We start from the raw sequence: 22,374 nt of genomic DNA on the forward strand, positions 1-22,374 counted from the left end.
TGGTTACCACAAACAACTTGCCAGAGGAAACTTTTTCGCCCTCCTTATTTGTCAAATTCCTTTTTCATTTTGAACACCTCCACTAGGTATCCCCTTAGCTTTCTCTACTCCATATAGGGGAGGTGATGGCCTAGTGGTGATATTGCTGGACTATTAATCCAGAAACTCAGCTAATGTTCTGGGGACTCGGGTTCGAATCTCGTCGCGGCAGATGGCAGAATTTGAATTCAATTAAAAAAGCTGGAATTAAGAATCTACTGATGACCATGAAACCATTGTCGATTGTCAGAAAAACCCATCTGGTTCACTCGTGTCCTTTCAGGAAGGAAATCTGCCGTCCTTACCTGGTCTGACCTACATGTGACTCCAGAACCACAGCAATGTGGATGACTCTCAAATGCCCTCAGGCAACTAGGAATGGGCAATAAATGCTGGCCCGCCAGATTGTCTCACCAATGAATAAAAACAGAATAAAACAAGAAAATTCAGGTTCCCTATAATATTGGCTGAAACCTCCAGAGTACTCGTCCAAAGACAGAAACGCCGTACAACAAAGCAGAATAAATCCTCCTGAAATATATTTAGCCCTTCTGAAGATTAAAGATGACATGATATGAAAACTATCATGCATTTCATGGAGCATTTACTGATAAAGTTCTCATGGCTGGCAAAGGATTTCCTGTGGCAACTCATTCATAAGGAGGAGGTTGAGAAGAATGGGAGAGACAGCGAAAGCAAAATATACGGCACGGTGGCACAGTGGTTAGCACTGCTGACTCACAGCACCAGGGACGTGGGTTCAATTCCCGCCTTGGGTCACTGTCTGTGTGGAGTTTGCACATTCTCCCCATGTTTGCATGGGTTTCCTTCGGGTGCGCCGGTTTCCTCCCACAGTCCAAAGATAGCCACATGACTGGAGTGGGAATGGAGGGATACAAAAGAATGGTCTAGTTTGGACCAGGGAGCGGCATGGGCTTGGAGGGCCGAAGGACCTGTTCCTGTGCTGCATTGTTCTTTGTTCTTTGTGTGCAGTTCAGGTGGATTGGCCGTGCTAAATTGCCCCTTAGTGTCCCGGAATACATTGGTCAGAGTGATTAGTGGAGTAAATACGTGGAGTTGTGGGGATAGGGCCTGAGTGGGATTGTTACTTGATGGGCCAAATGGCCTCCTTCTGCACTGTAGGGATTCTATGATTCTATATGTTTATTTAGGAAAATCTCCAAGTTGCCCAATGTCATGCTCCAAGCTAGGTTAAGCTAAACATTACACATATTGCTGAGAATGATCAAACTAGGCTCACAATCATTCGATCTTTCATCATTGGCAAAAGCAGAGATACCATTCGAAAGGTTTTCTGTAAAATCTCAGTACGGTCAGGATCAGAGTGCTAATCGGCAATGGACCAGATAAACATAGGAAGCTAAAATACGAGTGTGAATTTGCAGGGACATGTGGGTTTTTCTGATTGACTTTGGAAATTTTGGCCAGTTGTCCACTGAGTCCTTGAAAAATCATTGCGAATCTTAATCCTTTCTCCTTTGTTTTTCTGTTCTCTGTATTCGCATTGGAAGAGAATTCTTAATTTATTAGGTACCAGGTGCCTTCTGTAAGCTTAATCATGAATGTACTCTATATAAGTAAGGGCAGCACGGTGGCACAGTGGTTAGCACTGCTGCCTCACAGCACCAGGGACCAGGGTTCGATTCCCGGCTTGGGTCACTGTCTGTGTGGCGTTTGTACATTCTCCCCATGTCTACATGGGTTTCCTCTGAGTGCTCCTGTTCCTCCCACAGTCCAAAGATGTATGGGTTAGGTGGATTGGCCATGCAAAATTGACCGTAGTGTCAAGGGACTGGCTAGGGTAAATGCATGGAGTTATGGGGATAGGGCCTAGGTGGGAGTGTGGTTGGTGCAGACTAGATGGGCCGAATAGTCTCCTTCTGCACTGTAGGGATTCTATCGTAAATATATTTACTATTACATTGCAAATAGCGCACAGAAAAAAAAATCTTATTATTATTGAGCAGGTGCAGCTTGATAGCACGTCGATGATCCCTTCCATCACTTTGCTGATGCTTGAGGGTAGACTGATGGGGCAGTAATTGGCCAGATTGGGGAGGCGGTGGCATAGTGGCATTGTCATTGGACTAGTAATCCAGAAATGCAGGGTAATGCCCTGGGGTCCTGGGTTCAAATCCTACCCCAACAGATGGTGAAACTTGAATTCAATAAAAATCTGGAATTAAAAGTTTAATAATGAGCATGAAACCATTCTCGGTTATCGTAAAAAAAAAACAGCTGGCTCACTAATGTCCTTTAGGGGAGGAAATCTGCCGTCCTTACCTAGTCAGGCCTACATGTGACTCCAGATCTATGTGGTTGACTCTCAATGCCCTCTGAAATAGTCGAGCAAATCATTCAGTTCATGGGCAATTAGGGGTGAGAATAAATATCGGGCAAGCCAGCGATGTCCACATCTCATGAATGAATTTAAATAAAAAGTTCCTGCTTTTTGTGGACAGGACATGCCTGGGCAGATTGCCACATTGCTGAGTAGATGCCAGTGTTGTAGCTGCACTGGAACAGCTTGGCTGTTGATCCACATTGACTATTGCTTCTTCTTATTTCTTATTATGTTGCTATATTGAAGTATTACTTCAGAGTTGTCCTGTGGAATCTATTCTATTTTTTTCATCTCGGAGTTATGTTAGACTAATGGCCCTAAAGTTGCCTTCATCAGTTTTATCAACTGTGTTATGGAATTCTTCATGTTTTTTTTATGGTTATTACTGATCTCCGGTTGTATGTCTCCTTTCTATCCTTTCTCCCCTTGATGGTTTCCATGCCATGATGCTCATTAATACTTCATCGAGTCATAGAGGTTTACATCATGGAAACAGGCCCTTCGGCCCAACTTGTCCATGCCACCCCTTTTTTAACCCCTAAGCTAGTCCCAATTGCCTGCGTTTGGCCCATATCCCTCTATACCCATCTTACCCCATGTAACTGTCCAAACGCTTTTTAAAAGAAAAAATCGTACCCGCCTCTATTATTACCTCTGGCAGCTTGTTCCAGACACTCACCATCCTCTGTGTGAAAGAATTGCCCCTCTGGACCCTTTTGTATCTCTCCCCTCTCACCTTAAACCTATGCCCTCTAGTTTTAGACTCCCCTGCTTTTGGGAAAAGATATTGACTATCTTGCTGATCTGTGCCCCTCATTATTTTATCGACCTCTATAAGATCACCCCTCAACCTCCCATACTCCAGAGAAAAAAGTTCCAGTCTATCCAGCCGCTCCTTATAACGCAAACCATCAAGTCCCAGTAGCATCCTCTTCAATCTTTTCTGCAGCTTTTCTACTTTAGTAATATCCTTTTTATAATAGGGTGACCAGAACTGGACACAGTATTCCAAGTAAGGACTTACTTCAACAAGACATACCAACTCCTGTATTCAATGTTCTGACCAATGAAACCAAGCATGCCGAATGCCTTCTTCATCATTCCATCCACCTGTGACTCCACCTCCTTCAAATAACACTGCAACCAATCTATTCTTAATCCCTGACTTCAATCATTCCCATTTTAGCTAAACTCCGCTAGATTTACAAGTCCAACTGAATTGATTTTGAGACCATTATTCTTGCTTTCGAATCCAATCCTTCATTCATTGAACCGCCCCCCCCGTTGTAATTATAAATCCCTATGGACACCCTCAGTATTCAAACGCCAATTTAACCTATTCCCTCCAATCCTTATAAATGCCCTATCATCCAGTACATACCAGCACATGAAGTTATACTTGCATTCGAGGCAGGACAGTGTAAGTTCACCAGATTGGTTCCAGGAATATATGTCCTATGAGGAGAGACTGAGGAAATTGGGCCTACATTCTCTGATGGTTACAAGGATTAGAGGTGATCGCATTGAAATGTGCTGGGCGGCATGGTGGCACAATGGTTAGCACTGCTGCCTCACAGCGCCAGACACCCGAGTTCAATTCCCGGCTTGGGTCACTGTCTGTGTGGAGTTTGCACATTCTCCCCGTATCCGTGTGGGTTTCCTCCGGGTGCTCTGGTTTCCTTCCACAATCCAAAGATGTGAAGGTTAGGTGGATTAGCCATGGCTAAATTGCCACTTAGTGTCAGGGGGACTAGCAGGCTAAATACGCAGGGCTACGGGGAAAGGGGCTGGGTGGGATTGTGATAGGTGCAGACTTGAAGGGCTGAATGGCCTCCTTCTGCACTGTAGGATTCTGTGATAATTAAGCCAAAAATACAAATTCAGGTGGGGCTTGAGAGGGCTGTTTGGAGAATCGATAACAAAAGGACACAGTCTGTTGCTGTCTTCAGAGTGGGCCTGTGGAATCTATTCTATTTTTAAAATCTAATCTCTATTCTTAATCTATTTTCTATTCTTTTAATCTGTTAGGCTAATTGCCCCGAAAGTTGCCTTGGTCAGTTTTATCAACTGTGTCATGGAATTCTTCACAATTTTTTTATGGTGATGACTGAGACCCGGTTGAACGTCTCCTCTCTATCCTTTCTCCCCAATGTGTACCTCGATGGTTTCCATCCCATCGTGCTCCTTAATACCTCCTTCAAATAACAGGAGCACATGCAGCATTCCGGAGAATTTCCAACAACGTTTTCCACTTCGACAGTATTCCTCGCACGCACAAACATTCCCGAGTGCTGGAACGTGGGGAAATTAAATAGACAGAAAAAGAGTCAAACTTCAGGATTGGGAGGGGGAGGTAATAAGACAATTGGTTGGAGAGGTGACTTTTAATGGGCCTTTGGAAGCAGGGCAGGGGATAACACAGTGTCTGCCCGAGGTCCGTACGATCCCGCCCGAGGTCAACGGAGAATGCCATTCTCCGAGCCTCACCCGCCCCCGGAATCGGGCAGGCGTGCCGGTAAAATTCCGGCCAAATTCTCATGTACAAAGACACAATAAGGGGCTGACCATTTAGGTCTGTTATGAGGAGAAATTGCATCACTCAAAGGGTTGTGAAACTTTAGAATTCTCTACCCCAGAAGGTACCCCAGATGAAAGCTCCATCGTTGATGATATTTAAGGCTGAGATGGACTGATCTTTGGTCTCTCAGGGAGTCAAAGAAGTTGAGGAGCAGGTGTGAAAGTGGAGTTTAAGTCCAGGCTCACCTATGATCATACTCAATGGGGTAGCAGGGTCAATGGGCCGTATGGCCTTCTCCTGCTTCTGTCTCTTATCTTATTGTTTAAAAAAAAGTTTATTTATTAATGTTACAAATAGGCTTACATTAACACTGCAGTGAAGTTACTGTGAAAATCCCCTTTTGTGTCTTTGTACATGAGACTTCCTCTCTGACATTGTTATCCCTTGCCCTGCTCTCAAAGGTCTTTTAAATGTCACCACTCCAACCAATTACCTCTCCCTCCCAACCCTTTAGTTTTGACTCTCTTATCGTAGTCCATTAAATTTCTATACGTTCCAGCACTTGGGAATTTTCCCATGTGTGAGGAATGCTGTGGAAGTGGAAAACGGTGTTTGAAATTCTTTGGAACACCGCACATGCTCCTGAAGTTGAATTGCTGGTTGGCATTATGATCCCTGGAGAAACTATTCTTTTAATAATTTAACCATTTTATCTTTTGTTCGCTTCCACTTTTATCTATCACTAAGTGTTCTTTTATTGTACTGACGCTGAATGAACTTTCTGTGAATGCACTTAAGATCTTTAGCTGTGCTCAAATCCAAGATCTTCTTTGCAGTTCCGACAATCCTTTGAAACAGTTATAGTAAATTACTCTAATCTTTATTGCAGTTTTTTTTTTGTAGCATTTTTCTTCATTTTAGTTAGCCTATTCAAAATTCTCAACTATTTTGTCTTCATTTATCTTACATTAAGGGCTGAATTCTCTTATCGGGGCAGGGGCCTGGCTGAAAAGCAACACTATGTCAACAGTATGTGGCACCCAGTGCCATGTCTTGTCAATGGCTTCCATTTGAGCAGCCATCCCTATCATAAGGGAGATGGCTTGACCCCTGCAGGGCAGGTGAAGAGTCTGCAGATCAGCGATCTCAGAGGGAACAGTGAAAGAAGAGAATGCAGTGGGAGGCCGCTTCTCCGATCGAGGTAAGTGGGGTCTGGAGGGTGTACCAGGATTCGTCAGGTAGGCCCCAGTAAGGAGGTGGGTGGGGGTTTGTGAGTGGGGAATGGGTGGGAGACAGGTTGGTAAGGTTGGACGGTGCAGTTGCCATGAGAGCGGCTGTCATCAGCAGGGAGCACTTCCGTGGACTCAAGAGTGCCCACACAGGACAATACCCCAAGCTCGCAGGAAGGCCACCAAGGTCTGCTGGCAGTTTCCCATGTGGCAGGGGGTCCACTCACTGCTGGTAAAATGCCAGCACTGGCAGGAAGAGGTGCTATGCGTAGCCACTTGAAGCAACTCAATTGACTTTTGGGTAGGAGAGCGTCACTTTCCCAGTCACTTGCAAGTGAATGCAACTGGCACGCCACCAACTGCCTTTCCATCACCAATTCATAGGCTCTCTTTACCTCCTAGCCTGTCTCCAGAGGAGCGGTAAAGTTTAGTCCTTTATTCCCTAAATCTGTATCAGTGATGGCATTACAAAATTATTCATCGGCTGTAAAATACTTTGGATTCCCTGACGTTGTGAAAAGCTGCTATGCAAATGCAAAACTTGTCGTCCTCTCGTTTTTAAATATACATTTCACATGCTCAACATTACAATTCCAAAAGTATCCAATCTCTTCCCCAACATTTCCTTAATATTTCACTGTTCATTTCTTTGTTTTCTTTATCCGCCACTTTTAGGTATTCTATTTTAAAAGTACATGGGCAAAAACAATTGGATAGAATCATAGAATCTCGACAGTGTAGAAGGAGGCCATTTGGCCCATCGAGTCTGCACCAACAACATTCCCACCCAGGCCCTACCCCCATGTATTTACCCTGATAATCCTCCTGACACTAAGAGCGGGTTTTTCTGGCTGCGTTCACCCAGAAACCAGAAAATCCCACCCGAGGTCAACAGACCATTCCGCCCCTCGCCCACTACAATTCCCATGGTGGGCGGGATGGGTAAATTCATCCCCAACGGTCAATTTAGCTCCTAAGGGTCAATTTAGCATGGCCAATAAGTCTAACCCACACATCTTTGGAGTGTGGGAAGAAGTCGGAGAAACCCATGCAGAGATGGGGAGAACGTGCAAACTCTACGCAGACAGTCACCCGAGACTGGAATTGAACCCAGGTCCCTGGCGCTGTGAGGCAGCAATGCTAACCACTGTGCCACCATGCTGCCATGCTGCCAAAGCCCACTGCACCTGGTGTCCCCAGGTGGTCTCCAATCCAACTACTAACCAGGGCTGAGTTTGCTTAGCTTCTGAGATCAGAGGAGATCGGATGTTTTCAGACTAGCGTGGCGAGAGGCTATTCTGATGCAGAAAACATGGAAACTTCGGGCTACCTGTCCATTACAAAGATTGCAAAATGTAGAGAGTGCCAAGCATGTTGATGAGTAGCTACACACCAGACTAGGGGTTTGCCAAACCATGAAAAGCAATTTGCCTTCCTGCAGTTTGCTAAGATTGCTGAGGGGCCATTCCAGTGGAATCTGCTGGCCTTTCTCAGGATGAGTGCATTTGGCTTCATACACTGCCACTCTACCAGTGCCCTTGCTGCTACCCATTAACCTGCCAAATCTGACTGTTGCTGCCCATTGCTGAGATAGTACAATCCAACGCGTGACCTTTTGGGATCAGAGCAATGCAGTTCATCCACCAAGGACTTCTGCAGTCTCCCCCACGAATCATCAGCAGCTTTCCACCAACCACTGGGGTCACACTGAGTAGGAGGGATGGGACATTCAATGGCAAATGGAAGACAGGCACCAAGGGAATGCTTGTGGGTGATTAACTGAGATTTGTAAGGCTTGATTTACAATTTTAGTTTAGAATGTTAGTTCTGTGGTTACTTTTATATCATTGTGCAGGTGCTGTCAATAATAGAGGGAAGGTAAGGTGTCGGACTATTGATGAGTGAGGATTCAGGGTTGTGTTCATGGTTCTGTTCACGGTGTCAATCACCGACAGCCCAACAGACATCTCTGCGATATCAGGATTATCTTATGAAGAGAGATTGAGGAAACTGGCCCTGTGTCCTCTAGAGTTTCAAAGAATGAGGAGTGGCCTCATTGAAACTTATAAAATTCTTATTGGGTGTAACAGGGTGGATGTGGATGAGATATTTCCCCTGGCCGGTGAGTTTTGAACCAGAGGTGGAACTCTCTTAAAGATGGTGGAGTGGATGAGGGATCCGAAATGGGTCTCGGGATCAAACAGGATGCCAAGCCAGGGTCAAGAATGATGTCAAGCATGCAACCATTCAGCCTCAGGTCGTGCCAAGGGAAAGGGGTGAAGTTGGTGGCGAGTGAGTCAAATTTGTTTGATTTGATTTATTATTATCACATGTATTAGTATACAGTGAAAAATATTTTTTCTTGCTCACTTCACAGACAAAACATACCGTTCATAAAGAAGGAAATGAGAGAGTGCAGAATGTAGTGTGACAGTCATAGCTAGGGTGTAGAGAAAGATCAACTTAATGCAAGGTAGGTCCATTCAAAAGTCTGACAGCAGCAGGGAAGAAGATGTTCTTGAATCGGTTGGTATGTGACCTCAGACTTTTGTATCTTTTTCCCGAAAGGAGAAGGTGGAAGAGAGAATGTCCGGGGTGTGTGAGGTCCTTAATAATATTGGCTGCTTTGCTGAGGCAGCGGGAAATGTAGACAGAGTCAATGAGTGGGAGGCTGTTTTGCGTGATGGATTGGGCTGCATTCACTGCCTTTTATGGTTCCTTGCAGTCTTGGGCAGAGCAGGAGCCATACCAAGCTGTGATACAACCAGAAAGAATGCTTTCTATGGTGCATCTGTAAAAGTTGGTGAGAGTCGTAGCTGACATGCCAAATTTCCTTAGTCTTCTGAGAAAATAGAGGCGTTGGTGGGCTTTCTTAACTATAGTGTCAGCATGGGGGGGACCAGGACAAGTTGTTGGTGATCTGGACACCCAAAAACCTGAATTTCTTGACCCTTTCTACTTCGTCCCCATTGAAGTAGACAGGGGCATGTTCTCCTGAAGTTGATGACAATCTCTTTCATTTTGTTAACATTGAGGAAGAGATTTTGTTGCTGCACCAGTTCACCTGATTTCTCTGTCTCATCCCTGTACTCTGTCTCGTCCTTGTTTGAGATCTGACCCACTACGGTGGTGTCGTCAACAAACTTGAAAATCGAATTGGAGGGGAATTTGGCCACACAGTCATAGGTGTATAAGGAGTACAGTAGGGGGCTGAGAACACAGCCTTGTGGGGCATCGGTGTTGAGGATGATCGTGGAGGAGGTGTTGTTGCCTATCCTTACTGATTGTGGTCTGTGAGTTAGGAAGTTCAGGATCCAGGCGCAGAGGGAGGTGTCGAGGCCCAGGCCAAGGAGTTTGGAGATGAGTTTCATGGGAATAACAGTGTTGAAGGCTGAGCTGTAGTCAATAAATAGGAGTCTGACATAGGTGGCCTTGTTATCTAGGTGTTCCAGGATTGAGTACAGGGTCAGGGAAATTGCATCTACTGTGGACCTGTTGCGGCAGTAGGCACACTGTAGTGGATCCAGGTCGTCCAGGAGGCTGGCATTTATTCATGCCATGACTAGCCTTTCGAAGCACTTCATAATGTTGGATGTCAGAGCCACCGGCCGATAGTCATTAAGGCACGCTGCTTGGTTTTTCTTAGGTACCGGGATGATGGTCATCTTCTTGAAGCAGATAGGGACCTCAGATTGTTGTAAAGAGAGGTTGAAGATGTCTGCGAATATCCCCGCCAGCTGATCCGCGCAGGTTCTGAGTGCACGTCCGAGTATCCCATCCGGGCCAGTCGCTTTCCATGGGTTGACCTTCAAGAAAGCTGCTCTGACATCTGCAATGGTGACCCCAGATACAGGTTCATCCAGGGCTTCCAGCGTGGAGGGCATGCTCTCGCTGACCTCTTGCTCAAAACGGGCGTTGAATGCATTGAGCTCATCAGGGAGAGGTGCGTTGGAGCTGGCGATTTTACATACCTTCATCTTGTAGCCTGTTATGTCTTGCAGACCTTGCCATAGTCGGAGGGGGTCGGTGTGGCCAGCCTGGGACTCTAGCTTGGACTGGTACTGTCTTTTGGCATCTTTGATGGATCTCCTTAGATCGTATCTGGCTTTCGTGTATAGGTCAGTGTCACCTGACTTGAATGCCTCAGACCAGGGCTTCAGCAAGCAGTGGATATCTCTGATCCTCCATGGTTTCCGGTTGGGGAGCACATGGATTTGCTTCTTTGGCACACAGTCTTCTACACACTTACTGATGAAGTCAGTTACTGTAGTGGCGTACTCGTTCAGGCTGGTCGCAGGGTTTTTAAATACTGACCAGTCTACTGACTCGAAGCAGCCCCGTAGGAGATCATCCGATTCCTCAGACCAACATTGCACGACTCTCTTTGATGGATTCTCCCGCTTCAGTTTTTGCTTGTAAGCCGGGAGCAGGAGCACAGCCTTGTGGTCTGATTTGCCAAAGTGTGAGAAGGCGATAGAGAGGTGGGCATGTTTGATATTTGTGTAGCGGTGGTCTAGGATGTTTGGGCCTCTGGTGGAACAGGAGACGTGTTGGTGGTAACTTGGTAGCTCTCTCTTGAACTTGGCCTGATTGAAGTCCCTGGCTACGATGAACAAGGCACAAAGAAACATAGGAGCAGCAGTAGGCCATTGGGCCCATCGAGGCTGCTCCGTCATTCAAATTGATCGTGGTCGATCATCCACCTCAATGCCGCTTTTCCGCACCAGTTTGGTTCAGTTTATTTATTAATGGCACAAGAAGGCTTACATTAACACTGCAATGAAGTTATTGTGAAAATCCTCTCATTGCCACACTCCGGCGCCTGTTCGGGTACACTGAGGGAGAATTTAGCATGGCCAATGCACGTCTTTTGGACTGTGGGAGGAAACCGGAGCATCCTAAGGAAGAAGGCAGACTCAAGGAAAATGTGCAGACTCTACACAGACAGCAACCCAAGCCAGGAATCGAACCCAGGTCGCTGGCGCTGTGAGGCAGCAGTGCCAACCACTGTGCCATCACAGGTCGCTGGTCTCCAAAAATCTATTGATTTCTGTCTTGCACATGCTCAATGATTAAGCTTCCACAGTCCTCTAGGGCAGAGAATTCACCCCACCCTGAGTGAAGAAATTCCTCCTCACTTCAGTCTTAAATGGTCTGCCCCTTATTCTGAGATTGTATTCCTGTTTGACCCTGGCTTGACTTCACAGTTGACTCCAAGATGCATTTTGGAGCTCTCATCCGCTCCATCTTTAAGAGCTCCACCCTTGTAACATGACTTCTCTGTCCCTGCCTCATCTCAATTGCTAATTAAGCCCTCATCCATGCCTTTGTTAGCTTTGCATTCAACTATTTCAAGGCTCTTCTGGTTGGCTTCCTATCTTACAGCCTCCTGAAATTCCTGGAGAAAGCAGATGAGTGTCAGGATGAGTTGTGTGTCTATATTGAGTGGGAAACAATTTGCTTTTTTTTCATTCCCACGGGATTGCTGAGGGGTCGCTTTTAAAATAGCCTCCTGAAATCATGTTCTGTTTGCAAGCAGGAGCATGTCTCATACATCAAGATGCACAGGCTGCTTTTCATTAGAGCTTGTCCAATTCATCAGTAATCTGTCCAACTGTGCAAAATGTTCAATGTTTTAAAAAATAACTGAAAGTAACATGCTGCTGAAATACTGACCTGCTCATCCTGGGAGAATGGGCTGAGAGGCACTTGGGAGCAGAAAAAAGCATTCAGGAATTGTAGCAGAGAAGGGATCAGGAAACAATGCAGCTTCGACTTTCGTGATCAGTTTTTAATTGTTATTTAGCCAATGGTAAGGAATGAATAGGTAGCAAGTGAGGTGGGCGGCACGGTGGCACAGTGGCTAGCACTGCTGCCTCATAGTGCCAGGGACCCGGGTTTGATTCCTGGCTTGGTCACTGTCTGTGCAGAGTCTGCACGTTCTCCCTGTGTCTGTGTGGGTTTTCTCCAGGTGCTCTGGTTTCCTCCCACACTCCGAAAGACGTGTTCGATAGATGCATTGATTTGATTTGATTTATTATTGTCACATGTATTAACATACAGTGAAAAGTATTGTTTCTTGCTCGCTGTACAGACAAAGCATTCCGTTCATAGAGAAGGAAAGGAGAGAGTGCAGAATGTAGTGTTACAGTCATAAGTAGGGTGTAGAGAAAAATCAACTTAATGCAAGGTAAGTCCATTCAAAAGTCTGACAACAGCAGGGAAGAAGCTGTTCTTGAGTCGGTTGGTACGTGACCTCAGACTTTTGTATCTTTTGCCTGAACGAAGAAGCTGGAAGAGAGAATGTCCGGGGTGTGTGGGGTCCTTAATTATGCTGGCTGCTTTGCCGAGGCAGCGGGAAGTGTAGACAGAGTCAATGGATGGGAGGCTGGTTTGCATGATGTATTTGGACGCACAAAATTCTCCCTCAATGTACCCAAACAGGTGCCGGAGTGCGGCGATTAGGGGATTTTCACAGTAACCTCATTGCAGTGTTAATGTATGTCTATTTGTGACACTAATAAATACACTTTAAAAACTTTATGTAAGTTGGGGACATAGCCCCCTATAAGGGTATGGGTGAGCTGGCCGGGAACCGCCCTGAGTGGGCGGTGAACATTTGGAGTGTGGACCGAGTAGACTGAATAAAGATCTGCGCTCCCTGATCCCTGTCTGCGGAGTAGTTCTTCAGGAGATACCTCGGTACTAATTTAACAGTGGGGTATTGGATGGACCCTCTAAATCAGGGGTCTCCAAACTACGGCCCGTGGGCCACATCCGGCTGGAAGTTTGGAGAACATGAAAATGAGCCGCCCTTCCGACCTGCTTCCACTGAGTAAAGAGGGAAGGTCGGAATATATTGGACGAATGCCACATAAGCTGGTATTTCAGTGTGAAGCTTTGAAAATCCTTTTGGAAAAGTTCACATCGGTGAGAGTGGAGAATTTAGCAAATAACCTCAGGGAAGTGTCTTTTCCACCTCTTCCCCAAGTATCCCTTGGAATCTCAAGGTGAAAACTAGAATTTGATATGCATGGGAATTACTCACTTAAAGTTCAAAGTTTATTTATTAGTGTCACAAGTAGGCTTACATTCAGGCTGCAATGAAGTTACTGTGAAAATCCCCTAGTTGCCACACTCTGGCGCTGGTTCGGGTACACTGAGGGAGAATTTAGCCTGGCCAATGCATCTAACTTGCACGTGTTTCAGACTGTGGGAGGAAACCGGAACACCCGGAGGAAACCCGAGCAGGGGAGAATATGCAAACTCCACACAGACAGTGACCCAAGCTGGGAATTGAACCTGGGTGTCTGGTGCTGTGAGGCAGCAGTGCAAACTACTGTGCCACCGTGCCATCTCTTCATCTTTTTCAGGGAGCTATGACTCATTATTCATTAGGATATATTACTTCATGTGTAAATCACTGTCTACAAGCATTACTGTCTTCAGTTATTGCTCTGCATTTTCTAAGAATACACAAGCAGGATAGTTGTTGACTGCTCCCATATAATCTCCTTATGAATGGAAGTATGCACTCCGTAAGATAACTAAGGCTGACAAAATGAATAGATTTGTGTCTCAGTTTGATCATATAGCTTGCTCAAAAGATTGAATTTTCCATTCAACCTCGCCTGAAGACATGGAGTGGGGTTGTCTGACCGTGTGCATCCCAAGACCCAAGAAGTTCCCACTTGATGTCAACAGACCTTTAATCCTGCCTCAATTCACCAGCTGCAGATATCCTGGTCCATTCTTTGTTAACCTCCAGATTCAACTATTCCAGGCTGGTCTGTATCAAGTTTCTTTCACCCATTATTCATTGATTCAATTTTAAAATTCTCATTCTTGCCTACAAATCTTTTCATAGCCTCACCCCCCACCGCCAATCTCTGTGATCTCCAAGAAATGGGGCAGCACGGTGGCACAGTGGTTAGCACTGCTGCCTCACAGCGCCAGGTTCAAGTCCGGCCTTGGGTCACTGTCTGTGTGGAGTTTGCACATTCTGGCCGCAATTCTCACATCCCACTGCGCTAATCTTTTAGCGCAGCGGACTATGAGAATCCCGCAGCGGCCGATTCACGGCGTTTGGGCGAGCGTTCGCGCCCCGCTTGCATCTCCCAGCACCGGATTTCTGGCAGCGTCTGCTCTGCACCGGAAATTGGCGGGGAGATGCGGGAATTATTTAAATAATCATTTTTACCTCCAAGTTAAATGAGATTAGCGGGCCTGGGACTGAATTCTCCCGGCCCGTTAGTCTCTCCCACCCCGCCAGAGTGTTTCACTCCAGCAGGGATTACACCAGTTCTCCACTTACAGGGAACTAGTGGCCCGACCCTGCTGGAGTGAAGGGGGGACAATTGGGGCCCCTCTCGGGGTTGGGCAGCAGGGGAATGGTGCCCCTTGGACATGGGCACCCTGGCACTGCCAGCCTGTGCCCCTTGGCACTGCTTAAGGGGCAAAGTGCCAATGCCCAGGAGGCACCTTGGCACTGCCCATCGGGCATAGCCAAGGGGTGGGGCCTATTGGGGGTGGGGTCTAAGGGTGGGGCTTGATGGGGCGTGGCCTAGGAGGTAGAGTGTACTGGGGCAGAGCCTAGCGGGTAATTGTTGGGGGGTCCCACTATCACTCTACCTGGGGATTGATTGGGGAAGGAGGGAGACCAGCAATTGGGGTGGGCTGGTGGGGGAGGCAGTGGCGGGAGGGGGGGGGGGGAGTGGGGGGGAGGGGGAGGGAGTGGGGGGGGGTGGTCAGCTGGGGAGTCAACCTGCTTGGGGATCAGAACTGTGTGTGGGGGGCGGGGGCGGGGGGGGGGGGGGGGGGGGGGGGGGGGGGTTGGAACTACGGGGGAGTTAACTGATCGGGGGGGTGGGGGACGAGGCTGGAGAGATCGGGGATTGTTGTCGGTGCACACTCAATGGGCCAAATGGCCTCTTTCCTTCGATGAAATCATCAATCAACCTATTCTGGGATCTTGAGCATCCCATCCCTTCGTCCCTATACTCAGGACATCAGGTTTACAACAACCAAATTCAACATACATTACGGAAGACAACAGGTCAGGGAGATTTTGTTAATCCAATGACTCTTGTTGATTGAAAGAAAGAATGGTCTTTGAAAAGAATAAGTAACTATGACAGACTTTGCTCATCATAGTTTCATTTAATCTGCTCAAAATGCAATGCGGTGTCTGCTGCTGCAAAAACACATGATGGATAGCAACATATGGCAGCAAGATGGATTTTTATTACTGAAAACATGGTTAAGCTTATGATTGAAGTAAATCAAATTACTGTAATTGAAATAATTTCATTTAGGATGCAATCATTCTTTGTATGCACATTTTGCACGAGGGGAAATTGCTGTTCTGTGAGGAAAGAGCCAGTACGGTCACGATGGGCTGATAGGCCTCATTCTTTGGGTCATATGACTCTTTGATTTCCTTCTAATAATTTGAAGCCAGACATTATTCTTCTCTTAGTTAAAATCTCACGTGCAAGAGAAGTCAATGAGAAAAAGCGATTTTCTGATAACTCGCTCTGGAAAATGTTTTAATATTGCTAGTAAAAAAATACACATATGGTTGAAGCTTTTCATCTTGCACTCATCTGGACATACAGAAGAAAACCAAATTTCAAAGGGAACAATAATTTATACTGCGCTAGAAAAGAGGTGCTGATTAGTTGGCAAGTTAGCTTTGATTAGTCAAGTTGTTGTCACCCGGGATCTATTGTCCCCCATGTTTTTATTTATTCAAAAAAGGTAAAATGTCTGGACATATATGCCTTATACCTGCAGAGCTCAGGTCCCTGAATATAAATATGTGTAGCTTCTAGTAAGCATGAGTGAGCTACACTGCGAATCCCACCGATAATTTTAAATTGTTTGTAGGTTTAATTCTTAACACACAACACACAATTTACAATTATTAGCTGGAATGGCAATATAGATTACTCACTTGTGCTTGCCAGAAGGTGGATGCTTCACTTTGTGGTTACACAGTGACAACATGAGTGGTGTTTTCAATTAACAGGAGGCTGCCATTAAGCCAAAAGGATATTTTGCCTACCACACAAATGAGTAAAGCAATAAATGAATTTCAGTGCCAGTGTGATGCCAGGTATGTAAGCTATACATCCCCATGACCAATGGCAGCTTATATCAAACAGAACATTTCTGTTGGCTGTTTGCAATTGACCAAGTACTGACTGTACTCTACCAGCCCATCCTTGTGAAACTCAGAACATAATCATAGAATAGAATCATAGAATCCCTCCAGTGCAGAAGGAGGCCAGTTGGCCCATTGAGCCTTCTAACCTGTGCCAACCTGTGCCAGGGGGCAATGTCAGAGGCGGACCCTAGTGGGAGCTTAATAAAGGGGTGGGGCGGTTGGTCATTTAAGGGTAGTGGGAGGCGGAGGGAAGCGTGTGCACTGAAGTGGGCGGGGGGGAGGTGGAAATGCTGATGATGATGGGGGTGGTCGTGGTGAGAGACAGATGCCACTGACGATTGGGTGGAGATGGGATGGGTGGGGTCATGGCCAATTCACCTAGCCCACACATCTTTATAGTGTGGGAGGGAGCCGGAGCACCTGGAGGAAACCCAAGTGGACACAGGGAGAATGTGCAAACTCCGCAATGTCATCTGAGGCTGGAATTGAACCCGGGTCCCTGGTGCTCTGAGGCAGCAGTGTTAACCACTGTGCCACCACCCTATGATGTCTAACATTAAACATAATTCTGTGACTGGACATTTATGTTCTGAGTTTGGCAAGCATAATAACAGCCTGAAACATCCACCTTCACCTGTTGCTCAATACCTTAAACTTCCATGGTAACTCCAGGTAGACTGGGTAATTTACACATCCTAAAGTGGCGGCTGTAGGCCTATTTATGAGCATCCATATCGTACAGTGAACAATGAATTGATAGGGGTTGCCATTATCCTCAGGGTAGTTTTGCTGTGCTGTTGTTGTACTTCAGTGTCAGGCTTCCATGGTGAGCCAATGGTTTGGATGATCTTTATGATGTGGAGATGCCGGCGTTGGACTGGGGTGAACACAGTAAGAGTTTTAACAACACCAGATTAAAGTCCAACAGGTTTATTTGGTAGCAAATACCATTAGCTTTCGGAGCGCTGCTCCTTCGTCAGATGGAGTTGAAATATGCTCTCTGTGCCCTGTTTGAGAGCACATTTCCACTCCATCTGACGAAGGAGCAGCGCTCCGAAAGCTAATGGTATTTGCTAACAAATAAACCTGTTGGACTTTAACCTGGTGTTGTCAAAACTCTTACTTGGATGATCTTTACCAGATTGCCGACAAAACCAATTTTATAGCACGGGAAGCTGTTGGAATCCCAACACTTACATTGAGCAGCACAGATAGGCTTGTGGTGGTCAAATGCCATGCATCCATTAGTGGAAGTCCCAACTGGCATGGCGAGAAAAAATGTTTCTCCAGCTTGAATAACAAGCATATTGTTGTACAAATGCACACATCTTAGAGCAGCACGGTATCACAGTGGTTAGCACTGCTGCCTCACAGCACCAGGGTCCCAGGTTCAATTCCAGCCTCGGGTCACTGTCTGTGTGGAGTCTGCACATTCTCCCCGTGTCTATGTGGGTTTCCTCCGGGTACTCTGGTTTCCTCCCACAGTCAGAAGATGTGCGGGTTAGGTTGATTGGCCATGCTAAATTGACCCTAGTGTCAGGGGATTAACAGGGTAGACATGTGGGGTTACGGGAATACGGCCTGGGTGGGATTGTGGTCGGTATAGACTTGATGGCCTCCTTCTGTCCTGAAGGGATTCTATGATTCCTTTAAGGATATTAAAAAACAAAAGCTTCAAAATGCATCAATAAAAATATCTTTATAATTACTTTGATGATTTCAATGTATTACCTATTTTAAACAAGTGGGAACATTGATCACAGTATGTCAAATTCAAAAGAATTATTGAAAGAATTAACTTAATTACATTTATGCAGCAAAACACATTGATTAAGAGTCACGCAAAAAGCTCAAACCTAATGCTGCAGATTTTGATTTGCTCTGAGTTTAGTCTCCAGATACTACGTCCCCTTCACACTAATATATGGGACCTTGACAATACTCTGAACACATCTCCTGGAGGATGACAGATATAATTATTTTCACCCTTCACAGCATTGTCTGAAGACAGCTGTTGTAGCCAAAACAAAGCTGTCAGTCTCAGAACCAATGTTACATGGAAACATAGAAACTGGAATTCGGGGTGGGCCATTTGGCCTGTCAAGGCTATTCTGCCATTCATTATGATCATTCCTCTTCATCAAATTCAATATCTTGATCCCCCCCCGCACCCCCCTGCCCCCCCGCCATATCCTTTGATCTCTTTAGCCCCAAAAGCTATATCTAATTTCTTCTTGAAAATACACAAGGTTTTGACCTCGCTACATTCTCTGGTAGTGAATTCCACACATTCACCACTCTCTGAGTCAAATAATTTCTCCTCACCTCAGTTCTAAAAGGTTTGCCCCTTATCCTCAAACTATGATCCCTCGTTCTGGTCTCCACCCACCATTGGGAACACTCTTTCTGAATCTACTCTATCTCTAACTCTGTTACAATTTTATAAGTTTCTCTGAGATCCCTTGTCACTCTTCTAAACTCCAGTGAATGTAATCCTAACTGACTTAATCTCCCCTCGTATGACAGACCTGCCATCCCAGGAACCAGTCTGGTAAGCTTTTGCTGTACTCCCTCTATAGCAAGGACATCCTTCCTCAGATAAAGGCACCAAAACTGCACACAATACTCCAGGTGTGGCCTCGCCAACGCTCTATACAATTGCAGTTAAACTATTAGTTGAATGGCCACAGAACGGAAGAGGTATTTCCTGGGGGAGGGTCAAACAAATGGAGAGACATATCTTCTGGCTGCTGTTTCCATGGATACACTGGAACAAGAATTGGTTTCTGATTGGATTATACAGTAAAAACACTGGACAGTTGATTGTATATGTAGTGTGCAGCTCTTAGGCTCCACGCACTGAACAAAATATAATGCATGCAATTACATATGAAACTTGCAACAGACATTGAGGAAGCAGCCAAGCAAAGTATGAGGAACAATCTTGTACCAGATAGTGATTAAGGTCGATATTGAATATCTATAATTATGTGTATATGAAAACAATTGACAGCACAGAGCTATTAAGTGATTAACTTGTCAAACTATAATGCAAGAAGATTGTATGTGAATGTAATATTCATTGGTTTCTTCTCCATAATTGCTAAATGAAACACAGTATACTGAATTCATCCTTGGCAACTTCCGTTGAAATTGCTAAAAATAATAGTTATGTACCAGAATGAGCGGTGATCATATTGTTATTAAATGATTCATGCAGAGAGTTGACAAAGGTTCTGAAGTAGTAGGATCAACATTCTTTCCCCGTTCTTCCCTGACCTTCACCTTAAGGCAGGTCAAATTGTAAAGGCCTGAATGCATTCCAGAGTTTCAGACTGGAGTCATTCTCACTGTCCCATTCTTCCTCCCAAGAGACTTACAGTGGGTTCAGTTCAGGACCTTTTAGCTACAAACACAAAATTGTTGACCCGAATATCTCAAGTCCATAAGACAATAAGAGCATCAGATATAGGAGCAGAATTAGGCCATTTGGCCCATCAAGTCTGCTCCACCATTCAATCATGGCTGATAAATTTCTCAAGCCCATTCTCCTGCTTTTTCCCATAATCTTTGATCCTCAAGAAACTATCTCTGTCTTAAGTACACTCAATGACCTGATCTCCACAGTCTTCTGTGGCAATGAATTTCATAGTTTCACCACCCTCTGGCTGAAGAAATTCCTCCTTATCTCAGTTCTAAAGGGCCGTCCCTTTACTCTGAGACTGTGCCCTCAGATCCTTGTCTCTCCTGCTAATGGAAACATCTTCCCTACGTCCACTCTATAAAATCTCTGTGAGTATCCTTTCTTAGACGTACAAAAATGAAGAAAAGGGATCTTTTTTGGAGCAGAAGATGATTGTTAGAGGATCCTTCTTAGATTACCCCTCCCGTGGGCACACCTCCAAGGCGCATACTTTCACTTGGCGCTGCTGAGGTTTGGTTCTCACAGAAGAGAAGCAGGTGACATAGTGGCATCACTCCTGGCTAATCCATTCAAATGCTTCCCGCTTGTTAGACACTAAAGTATGCTGTTTCACCTTTGATGAAACCTCTTGAGGTGTATGTGTGTTTGTGAAGTACAATGGGAGCGAATACTCAGATGATTTTGAAAATAAATTAACTCAGTATATTCATAGTATTTTGGGGGAGTTAGTTGCAGATTTCCATGACTCTTTCACACCCACCTGTCACTCCTAAATTATTTGGCTCCAGCGTGATTATGTCCTCTGTTCTAGGGTCACCAGGGAGGGAATACTGTACCTACCATACTGAAATAACTTGTCATTCCAAATGCTTTAATTAGGTTATTGTGCATCATTGAATGAGTAATCCAGATGTCCAGGCTCTTGCTCTGAGGGCATGTGTTCAAATCCCACCGCAGTACTTGGTAGAGTCAAAATCCTATTGGTAAAAATCTGGGGCAAAATTTTCCCATCTCACCTGCCACGGGAATCGAAGCGGGCAGGGCAGAAGATTCGGCAGACCATGCAAATATCTGTTGACCTCAGGTGGGAATTTCCGGTCTTGGGGTGAGCGAGTCTGGAAAATCCCATCCCTGGAATATAGAGCCAATAATGGTGACCATAACAACTATCATTGATTATTGTAAAAAGCCATCTGGTTCACCCATGCACTTTAGGGAAGGAAATCTATCATCCTTACTGGTCAGACCTTCATGTGGCCCCTGGTTCAATGAAGAGTGGGTATGCCAGGAGCAGCAACTGGCATACCTAAAAATGAGATATGAACCTGGTGGAACTACAAGATAGGGGCATAAGCAGCAAGTGATAGAGCTATGCAATTCCACAACCAACAGTTCAAATCTGAGCTCTGCAGTCCTGCCACATGCAGTCATCAATGGTGGTGGACAATTAAACAACTCATGGGAGGAGGAGTCTTGACAAATCCCATCTTCAATGATGAAGGAGCCGAGCACATCTGTGCAAAAGAAAAGGCTGAATTATTCACAACAGTCTTCAGCCAGAAGTGCCAAGTAGATGATCCATCTCAACCTCCTCCAGAGGTCCCCAGCATCACAGATACCAGTCTTCAGCCAATTCGATCAATTGAATCCACTTCACGGGTTATCAAGAAATGGCTGAAGGCACTGGATGCTGCAAAGACTATGGACCCTGACAATATTCCGCAATAGTATGGAATATTGGTGCTTCAGCATTTGCCACGTTCCTAGCCAAAATATTCCAGCATAAGACTGGCATCTACCTGGCAATGTGGAAAATTGCCCAGGTATGTCCTGTATACAAAAAGCATAACAACTCCAGCACATCACTGCATGAGTTCCTCAGGGTAGTGTCCCAGGCACAACCATCTTCAACTGCTTCATTAATGACCTCCCTCCCATCATAAGGTCAGAACTGGGGATGTTCACTGATGACTGCACACTGTTCTGTATCATTCATGATTCCTGAGGTAATGAAACAGTCCATGAATAAGTGTAGCAAGACCTGACCTGGGCGGTCGAGTGGCAAGTAACATTTGTGCCACACATGTGTCAGGCAATGACCATCTCCAACAAGAGAGAATCTAACCATCACCCCTTGACATTCAATGGCATTGCCACCACTGAATCCCCCACTATCAACATTCATTGACTAGAAACTGAACTGGACTAGCCATAAAAATATTGTGGCTACCAGAGCAAGTCAAAGGCTAAGAATCCTGCAGCGAGTAACTTGCTTCCTAACTCCCCAAATCATGTCCATCATCTACAAGGCACAAGTCAGGAGTATGAGGGAATACTCTCCACTTGCCTGAATGAATACAGCTCCAACAACACTCAAGAAGCTTGACACCAGGACAAAGCAGCTCGTTTGATTGTCACCTCATTGACAAACATTCAATCCTCTCCACCACCGATGCACAGTGGCAGCCATGTGTACCATCTACAAGATGTACTACAGGAACTCACCAAGGCTCCATGGACAGCACCTTCCAAACCAATGACCACTATCAACTAGTAGGGCAAGGCCAGCAGATGCATCGGAAAATTACCTCCTGGATGTTGCCCCCCAAGCCACTCACCATCCTAACTTAG

The 22,374-nt window shown here is 45.6% G+C and overlaps 1 protein-coding gene across 1 annotated transcript in view; it reads right to left on the bottom strand.

The window, feature by feature from the left end:
- LOC144499986 (kelch-like protein 1) overlaps positions 1-22,364 on the bottom strand; it is a 247,975-nt gene extending 225,611 nt beyond the window's left edge. The window contains exons 1-2 of the mRNA XM_078222723.1: positions 22,332-22,364; positions 22,080-22,090 (exon numbers count right to left, since the gene is read on the bottom strand). Of these exons, the coding sequence (XP_078078849.1) occupies positions 22,080-22,090; positions 22,332-22,364 (44 nt within the window). The remainder of the gene's footprint in view (positions 1-22,079; positions 22,091-22,331) is intronic.
- Between the last annotated feature and the right edge of the window lie 10 nt (positions 22,365-22,374).

The sequence above is a fragment of the Mustelus asterias genome, chromosome 10 (assembly GCF_964213995.1).
Source record: "Mustelus asterias chromosome 10, sMusAst1.hap1.1, whole genome shotgun sequence".
Lineage (NCBI taxonomy): Eukaryota > Metazoa > Chordata > Chondrichthyes > Carcharhiniformes > Triakidae > Mustelus > Mustelus asterias.